This window comes from Phalaenopsis equestris, unplaced genomic scaffold (genome assembly GCF_001263595.1).
Source record: "Phalaenopsis equestris unplaced genomic scaffold, ASM126359v1 Scaffold000533, whole genome shotgun sequence".
Taxonomy (NCBI): domain Eukaryota; kingdom Viridiplantae; phylum Streptophyta; class Magnoliopsida; order Asparagales; family Orchidaceae; genus Phalaenopsis; species Phalaenopsis equestris.
The window spans coordinates 615,029-625,214 of record NW_018164973.1 but is presented as its reverse complement, the minus strand read 5'-3'; the positions used below and the strand labels follow the sequence as shown (position 1 = coordinate 625,214).

At 40.3% G+C, this 10,186-nt stretch overlaps 1 protein-coding gene across 3 annotated transcripts in view; it reads right to left on the bottom strand.

Moving 5' to 3' along the window:
• Positions 1-10,186, bottom strand: part of LOC110028840 (suppressor of RPS4-RLD 1) — a 152,095-nt gene that overhangs the window by 37,132 nt on the left and 104,777 nt on the right. For all 3 annotated transcript variants that reach the window (XM_020730853.1, XM_020730852.1, XM_020730854.1), the window contains one exon: positions 6,248-6,454. In XM_020730853.1, the coding sequence (XP_020586512.1) occupies positions 6,248-6,454 (207 nt within the window). The remainder of the gene's footprint in view (positions 1-6,247; positions 6,455-10,186) is intronic.

Sequence of the window (10,186 nt, the reverse complement as noted above, 5' to 3'; positions counted from 1 at the left end):
CTCCCCCCCCCCCCCCCCTCCATTGTTTTCCTGCTGTCAAGCCGCCCCAAACAACCAGCTATTGCTTTTTGGGCTACTGCCCCTTACTGCCTTGTTGTTCCAACCACCTATGATTGCTGCCACTCCTCATTCACAGCACGAAACCCCCTTCGTATGATACCAGAACTGGGTAGGAACTCAACAAAAAACCAAAAAGCAAACTTTTATTAATATAGAAAATGGTTACACAAGACACAACTGGAATGAAATACAAACACGGACTAATCTCCGACTAGGGCCTAAAGACGGTGGTTGTCTCAACCAAGTGGGAAAGGGGAAAAGGAAACTGGTGGGAGGTTGTGGAGTATGTTTGGAAGAGGTTAGGAGGTTGAATTGAGGGGTGGTGGAGTAGGGTGGCACTGCAAGTGGTAAGGAAGGTAGGGGGGAAGGTGTTGGTTGCCTGGTTAGAGGGACGAACAGTAAAGAGGGTGCTGGGGAGATGTCGGTTGGATGCAGAAAGGGATTCAACAAAGACACCACTAGACGAGAGGCTGGGCTACTGATCTGCGACAACACTAGGCATGGCAGACCTAGGAAGATGTGTTGGGGGTGGCCGACAACTAAGGGGAAGGGAGAGGAACGATTGGGGAATAGGGTTGAAGATGATACAACACCATCTCGGAGTAGGATACACCCGAAGCACCACTCGTCCTCAGATACAGCCCTAGTAAGGGAGAAAAGACTCAAAAGGAGAAATTTGAACATAACAAAAAACAAAAATTGAACCCTTGAACTAGAAAACAACAATTTATAGACTCTCATGGAGAAGAAAATGAAAGAAATAGGAAAGTAAACTCCCACTCAAAAGGAAGGGGTTGGGAGGCAGGAATAATGCAGAAAACAGCCATTAAAATCTTTTCATAAGGAGAACAGTGCATAAGGGGTATAGGAGGGGCTATAGTCTTGTCCTTTACAGAACTCACGAGAATTCTCACCCTGACTATTGGACCGGTTAATTTCTGTGGGAATTATTGCTAACCGATCCAGCTAGAATCTCTAGCGCCCTGCATCAGTCTCTCGGGATTGAGGAAGTTTTGACCTCATTTGTCGAAACTCCTGGCTCCTCACAGTACAACGTCAGATCGGCGACGTTAAATATGGCTGAAATGTTGTAGTCCCCGGGTAGGTCGATCTTATAAGCGTTGTCGTTAACTTTCGAAGTACTCTGAAAGGAACCATCCGATCTTGGCTTAAGTTTCTCGAATGCTCCTACTGGAAATCTTTCCTTCATTAACCAAATCCACATGAGGTTGCCTTCCTCGAACGTTACTTTCTTCTTATATTTATTCGTTTGTGTCTGATATTTGCAGTTTTGCTTAGTAATCTCTTTGCCAACCTCCTCATGAAGTTTCTGAATCTCGTGAGCTCGTTCTGAGGCGTCATCGCTAATTTTTGAAGATGACAGGAGTGGAACCAACTCAAGTAGTGTGAGCAGATTGCGGTCGTAATCTATCTTGAAGGGAATGCGTCTTGTAGTCTGGCTAACAGATTGGTTGTAGGCGAACTTGGCTTGGGCTAGAATAAGATCCCATTGCATTATACTCTTCCCCACGAAGCACCTCAGGAGATTGCTGAGGCTTTTGTTCACTACCTTTGTCTGTCCGTCTATCTGCGAATGAGCTGTTGAGTTAAATTGGAGTTTTTTGCCTAGCTTTTCCCAGTGCCCTCTAGAAGTGGCTCAAAAATTTAATGTCTTTGTCAGAAGTAATGGCCCTAGGAACTCCTTGCAACTTTAGATTCTCCTTGAAGTACAAATCAGCGATGTAAGACCCATCTAGTTTCCGGAGATAGGGTACGAAGTGGGCCATTTTTGAGAACCTGTCTTTTACCATCACTACGAAGTCCTTGTTCCTCTGGCTCCTCGAGAGCCCCATTACCAAATACATACTGATGCCCACCCACGATGCCTCTAATACTGGAAGTGCATGTACAATCCCACATTCTACCCTTTCGTCTTCGACAGATGACAAGCCCTACATTGCTTGACATGTCATTCCACATCCCTCATCAGTTGGGGCCAAAAATAATGCTCTCTTATGACGAAGAAAGTCTTGTCCCTACCAAAATGACTTGCTAACCCTCCACTGTGGCTCTCTTGGACAATGACCTCTCTCAGTGAACACCTGGGGATGCACAACTAACTTTGGTGGAACAAATACCCATCTACTCGGCAATACTGCCCTATTAGCTTCTCCTGACATTGCTCCCAGATGTTTTTAAAGTCCTCGTTTGCTTCGTACAACTCCCATATGACCTCAAAACCCACAACTCAAGCCTGCATGGATGTGATTAGCCGATGTCGATGACTCAGTGTCTCTCTTACGAGGTTTTGGCTTCCCGCCTTGTGCTTAAGAAAAAATTGGAATGAGACTAAAAATTCCATCCAGGTGGCGTGTTGGCCCTTCAGTTTGTTCTAACTGTTGAAAAATGTTAAGACCTAATGATCCGTAAATAGTGCGAACTCGTTCGTCAGTAGGTAATAACTCCAGTGCTCCAGGCCTCACAATAACATAAAATTTCTTGTCATAAGTCGAGTATTTCTTCCTAGACCCATTCAACTTTTCATTGAAGAAAGTGATGAGGTGTCCTCCCTGGCTCAACATTGCTCCTATCCCCACCTCAGAAGTATCACATTCTACCTCAAAAAGTTGGTTGAAGTCCCATAATGCTAGCACAGACGCCTGAGTCACATTTTCCTTCAGTATGTCAAAACTATCCTTAGCTGCTGCTGTCCAAGAAAACTCCTTCTCTTTCAAAATTTCAGTCAAAAGTATGGTGATAGTGCTGAAGTTCCTGATAAATCTCCGTCAGAATGATGCTAGCCAAAAAATTGCCTCATCTTGGTAAACGACTATGGTACGATCCAACTGACAATGACTTCTATTTTTATAGGATCCATCTGAATGCCTGCACTAGATACAATTTATCTGGCTTGCATGAAGTGACATTTCTTCGGATGGGCATAAAGTTGCTCGGCTCGCAGTACCTCAATTTTGCCTTCAAGTGTTGCAAGTGATCCTCCTCCAATCAGCTATATACTAGAATGTCGTCAAAGCATGCCGCAACAAACTTCCAAAATGAGTCAGAAATACCTTATTCATCAATCTCATGAAAGTGATCGGTATGTTTGATAGACTGAAAGGCATAATTGTCCGCTCATAAAGCTTGTCACGTGTTTTGAAGGTGGTCTTCCACTCGTCTCTTGGCCTCATCTATATCTAGTGTTACCCGCTGCACAAGTCGATCTTGGAGAAGATAATCGCTCTGTGTAACTGGTTCAATAGATCATCCAAGCTGGCTATGAGAAATCAATACTTGATGGTGATCTTGTTGATGACTCTGTTGTCGATGAACATCCGCCACAATCCATCCTTCTTTGGCACCTTCAGAGCAGGAACAACACATGAGCTAGTACTTTCTCTGACTAGCCTCCTCACTTCTTCCCATTATGATTTGTCTTATTAGTTTCTGTTTGGTTTTGTTATTTCTTCCCGAGGTTCCCTCATCGGCTATAGAAGCTGCAGATGATTGCTTAGTTAAAGGTGATGGTCAGAATAACAACTGTTGTCTGTTATGCTTCTGCTATTTCTCCATCCTCAAGGATAGTGTATGGACATCCCCCAACATACATCATGATAGTAATTGCAGCATATTGCTAATGATAAGTTTCAAGCTCTCGAGGTATCAAGCTATCGTATACTCCTCTGGCTCTATAAACTCGCACTTTAACTGCAAGTGACCGAACGGGCAGTGAACTCCTCAAATGAAAGATTGAGTTGCCGTAAGTTATGAAGTTTTAGAAATTTGTCCCGGTGATAGTGAGGTACGAGATATTTCTTCTGCATTTCCTTCATCTTCTCCCACTTAGTTATCTTCTCATTGTCTTATTTTTTACTCTGCCTCTACAGATTTTCCCACCATAAGGAGACAATTTCTTTAGTTTAATGGCAGCTATCTTAACTCGCCTGTCCTCTAGCACGTCCTTATACTTAAAAATACATTTAATTGATTGCAGTCAATTGATAAAATCATCGATGCCATCTTGATGCCAACGTCCCGTTGGCCTCCATAAGTGGTTAGCGTGGTCGATATTCCTCGTCACTGTGATCTTCCCAGTGGAACAAATTCAGATCCTCGTCCCAGTCTCCCATTCGACTTTCCAAAGCACGAACAAAGCTAATCTCTTCTTGGGTCCCGTCATCGAATTCTGCTTACTTCCATTGCAGACAACGAATTTCTTGTTGAATCTCTTCACGAGTGGAGCCCGGTGTATCTCTCTGTGGAAGCATGGCCAGAGTTAGAAATTAGAAGGAAAATTTTTTGTAGATGTGGCTTGAGTAGGTGCGGATGTTAGAAAATCCTAGGATGGGACTCAGGTTGGACTAGCTCTGATACCAAATGATAACGAAACTAGGTAGGAACTTAGCAAAAACCCAAAAAATAAATTTTAATTTATATAGAAATAGAGTTACAACACAACACAACTGGAAAAGAAATACAAACACAGACTAATCTCCGACTAGGGCCTGGGGATGATGGCAGTGTTAGCCAAGTGGGCGAGGGGAAAAGAGAACTTATGGAAGGTTGCGGGGTAGGTTGGGAAGAGGGTAAGAGGCCAAATTGAGGGGTGGTGGAGTGGGGTGGCAGTGCAAGTGGTAAGGAAGGGTGAAGTTGTTCGCAACTAGGATAAAAGGTCAGATAGCAAAGAGGTTGCTAGGGAGATGTCGGCTAGATGCAGAAAGGGGTTCAGGATGGTCGAACAACAAAGACAACAACAACTGAGAGCCTGTGCAGCTGATCTGCGACAACAATTGGGGTGGCAGACCTAGGAGGATGTGTTGGGGTTGTTGACGGCTAAAGGGAAGGGAGAGGGAGGATTGGGGGATAGGGTTAAAGAAAATACAACACCTCGGAGCATGATGCACCTGGAGTACCACCAGTTGTCGGATACAACCCTAGCAACGAAGAAAAAACTCCAAAGAAGAAATCTGAACACAACAAGCAAAAGCTGAACCCCTATAGCTAGACAACAACAATTTAAAGACCCTTGTTGGAGAAGAAAAGGAAATAAATAAGAAAGGAAACTCCTGCTCAAAAGCAAGGGGGTGGGGAGGCAAGAATAATCCAGAAAATAACCATTAAAAGCTTTCAATATGAAGAAGTGTGCATAACGAAGAAGATAGGAGGGGTGATAGTCCCACCCTTGTAGAACTCGCGAGAATTCCAGCCGGATTATTTCCTGCAGAAATTATTGTTGGCAGATTCAGCTGGCTGGGACCTTCAGCGCCCCGCATCACCCTAATTTTCCGCTACCTTGTAAGGCCCTCTAATTGTCACCACCATCACCCGGGATCCGCTCTAACGTGAGTTTGCTTGTCGTGTGTGTTGTATTTTCCTTTTCAAGTGTGTTTGATTGTAACTGTTTATTTGTTTCTAGTAATAACGGTTGTTTTTCCTATTAAGGTTTGAGTTAACTCTGATATCAACTATTTAGAATAAAATGGTTACGAAACACTTATTCAGGATCAACTATTTCTTTAATTAAGCAGCGCTCACAAAACTATATTATGTTTATTTTTACCTTTAATGATTGAGCTTCATCTTTAGAATGATAGAATCAAACCAATATAATATTTCAAATTCAAGATAAAACAATTCCAATTATATAAGCGATGACACAGAACAAAAAGAGAAAAAACTTCTAAAACGAATTGAAGGTTTTAAAGTTACATAAAAAGCATATTTTATACGGTAAACTTTTAAAATGACTTGAAGGTTGTCAAGAGAACATTAAGATGCAGCTATCATGTTCCAGCAAATATCATTTGATTTGGTAGTAACTCTAAGCATCATATCTGATACTTGTCATAATGCATTACCGTAGTGAAACCAGTAAGAAGCAGAAGGTAACAAAAGAATATTTCAAAAAAAGGCAATTTGTTCATCGCTGCAAATAAATTATAAGACTTGCTTATCATGATAGTTCCGAGTGCTCGTTGTTTAGGGAAACCACCAACTTCTAAATCAATGGAACTAAAGATAAAAAGTTCCACTAAAATAGATAACCTTTCCACGATAATGTATTGCAAAACTGAAATAGATACTGACAAGCAAGCTTTTATTAGCTTCAAATTAACTTTGTGCTTTGTCACTTCAATGCCCTCCGCAAGACAACTCTAGGAAGAATTAGAGAGGTTGACAAACAGACCTGGCGTTTATTGGGCAAGAATCCAGGGCAGTTATACTGAATCTTTTGTCCTATAAGATCTGCTGCTTGTAGAAGACAAGTTTTTTGTTTTGTAAAAGAGAATTCTTGCTTCTTAAGCCGGCCCTTCTTCAATGAATCACGCAAGGTCGGTTGCCTGAAAACTCTTTCACATACAAATTTTGGATGCAATTTTTTGCACCAATACTCCTGAAATAATGAGTCGAAATTGTCATAAGAAGGAAGAAAATGCTGAAAGCAAATAAAAAGTAACCGCTTTCAAATAAAAAGAATAAAAATGACTCTTCAATTTGTTACATAAGATGGTGTTGAGATACAGTATGCAAACTTAAGAAAAGCAGGTGATATAATTCTGGGGATGAAAAAAGAGGCAAGAATTTCAAATGCACACTCTAGCAAATCATGATCAGCCTTACTAATCAAACATCAATCATGCAATGGCTGGATTAAAAAAATAAAAAAAAATCAAATATGCACCGAAGACCTTAAACATACAAATGAATCGATCTGCATTACATAACAAAAAAAGTAAGCATCCACCAAGCCATTTGGTTTCTTCATTTAAGTTGGGTTTTCCTAGGTTAGTTCATATGGTATCCTTTCGGCTCAGTCTGCAAAACTTTATTAAAACATTAAGAAAAAAAACCTAGCATATCTTATCATTTAAGAATCAAAAGCTCAAATAGAGCTAAAAAACTATGCAAAACAGTGGAATAAAAGGAGAATGATGTTAAAGATCATAAAGAGGGACAGTTTGCAGGGTGTACTAGTACAGCAGAAGCGGAAAGGAAGTGATATTTGGGCTACCACTATTGTACGAAAAGATCCCGAGAGAAAATTAACCTAAAAAAATATATTATTGGAAAGAATAAGAGCACAGTTAACCAGCAATTTTGTGAGATTCCTTCTTCTCTTTAGGCCACAGGTTTATATCCTCAAGTTGAAATAATCTAGAATCTCTGATTAGTAACTTTCTACCTACAACAACCCAACAATGTGTAGATAATAGTTTTCAATCTATAACAACCCAGCAATCATTACATCACAATAATCCAACAACGTATGACATTCAATGCAAAATTATGGGTTCAAAGTACCAAATCATGCTCACTATAGGATAGGATGAACCCAAAAAAGGCATGATGACCTGAAAATGACAAGTTGATGGACCCCTACAGCATTCGAAATTTAAGATCAATTATAAAAATGATCTTAAAAGCAGTCATCACCATATCCTAATTCACATTAGGAATGAGTGAAGCTAGCTTTTAAGCTTTAAGGCACCACATGGCCTATATGAATGACTTGTCACGTCATTTAATTTTCTAATGCACCTAATATTTTATAAGGATTATGAATAAAGTTGTAGGATGAGAGAAAAGAAGAGGGAAAATGATGGTCATCGAGGAATGGCAAAAAACTAATTTTGAAAAGCAAAGTGGATGCCTAAACAGCAGTTCAGTTGCTGTCCAGCTGGAAAGCAACGATGTGAACCACAAAACAGCCAAGGACGACAAGGAGACAATTATTCTTTTAAAGATATAGATTCATCTCTTGAAGAAAAATAGACTACAACTCTCCAAAGACAAGAAATCACGGAGAAAAAGCCTCCAAATCATATAAACCAAGAAAATAGTTCTACAAAATCATGTTTCTAAGTAGCATACTTATACTGAGACAAAAATTAAAATCATAATTTTAATTATAACAATATTAAAATAATGGTAGAAGGACTCAGAAGGGACCAAAGCAGCAAGGCGCTGGAAAAATCCCGCTCTCAAAAATTTCAGAGGAAGGACCCTGTCCCAATCTGATCCTTCAATCGCAAGATGGTAGGATCATAGGAGACAACCACCCCATTCTCCCATGTTAGAAGAGACTGTCTTCTTCTCTGGAAGCTTCTGAAAACAATCTACAGCCACCATAATAAAGTCATTTTCTTGCTGTGCCTGGGAAAATCCCAAAACAAAATCTTTGCTCGCGTCCGCAAATGCAACTCTGAAATACGTATGTCATTCCAAAGTCTAAATATGGCGGAATAAATAGTAATCCTACTTTGGCACAATTAAATCTGGAACTATACATAGTCTAATATTCTCACGAACCAAGTCAGTAGCCATCAAGGTTGTAACCTACTTCTGTCACTTATAGTACTAAAATTGCCGCATCCGATGCGCAGGTCAGTTTAGAAGAACAGATCCTGGAATGAAGTATTTGTCATGTTGGTTCTCCCTAAGTTGTCATGACCTGACCCGTAGATTGAAATTAAACAAGACTAAAACAAACGGTCGGACGATGGGAATTAAGTTTTCGATATTCATTTACTATTTAACAAATGAAAGAAGCACTAATCAATTTAAATTAAAGCAACAAAATTAAATTTATCTCGTTACTGATTATTTGTGTCTTCTATAAACATTTTCGCTTCTATCGGTTATCTTCTAATCACTTAATTAAACTTAAAATGTTAGTTTAAAATAAAAATGAGTTAAACAAACCAGTGAATACTCATAATCCTACACTATAGTAATTTAATGAAAAGAAGATAATATACATACTAATTAAACTTTTAATAAAACATATAAACATTTGATGTTATTCGATGAATCATACTATAACAATGGCATATCTATATATTTCTATATTTATACAACATCACAGGAGCACCGTCTAAAAATTATACTATTTAAGATACTTCAATATCAATATTCTATTTCATTTACATATACAAGTACATTAGTGTTTCCTTGTTAGTACTATAAAAGGGTGATTCCATCATAATCAGTCATGTACATACAAGTAATCAATATAAACATACCATTCATGTGCTCATCGTATTCAATTCAATATGATATATATAACATACATCAATATAATGTATGATAATATGTAGATATATGCATTTATAACAATATGCCCAATAAAGAAAATATCATATGAATCAAAATAAAGTTTGAACACGTATCTGTTGACCTCATTTTTAGTGAGGTCTTAGTCTTCTACTCTTAGAACCTAGGATCTAGCTTTAGGAGTTCTTATTGACCATCCTAGCGGACTAGCAATAGAGCCCACCTCCCATAGAACTTCAAGCCACTTCTTGACTCATTTTTGTGAAGAACTCGCATGAGTGGTTCCAAGCACTCAACTTTTAGTTGCAAGGGCTAAGGACCAACATGTAGAGGGCCCGAAATTGAGTTCCTATAGGATCAACAGCCTTAGGTGAACCCTTTGTGACTCGATTACTCGCGAACGCCGCATTTCACGCACTCTCTGCACCCCATACGACTTTGACTTGAATTGACTCGTCCGCCGGCAAACTCGTCCGGACGACCCCGGATGACGAAACAGACTGCGCCGACGCATCCGGAACGTCAAATTTAGCTAGGAAGGACACCCATATTTCTAGGGTTACACACGCGCACATATGGCACGAAAATCGATGCACGATAGCGGGCGTGGGCCCGGGCTCAACCCAGGTTCATTTCGAGTTTGTCTTGGGCTGGATATGGGCTGAACACAGGCTTCTTGACTCAGCTTATAAGATTTTGAATTTCAAATTTTAAATTTTAAATTTATCATTTAATTCTCTCCATTAAACTTTTCTAATTAACCTGTCTGCCTGAAAGGAAATAATTCAATTCCCCGCCAATGCTTTTCAAGTAACGGCTCTCGACCCCGCTCCTTTCATTAATTCGACCCCGCGCTCTCGCCTTCTTCCTCCTCTCGACACGATTTGAAACCCTCTCCACCGAAAGCTTCTGGTTTTCGTTCCTCCCCCTGCACCGAGAACCTTCCTCGCTCGAAACACTCGCCTCCTCTCTGCTTGATCCCGTCTCCCGCACCCCGCACCGAAGCCGCAAATCCCACCGCTCTGCTCCGATTTCGTCTCCTGCACTGACGCCGCAACTCCTCGCCTGCTCC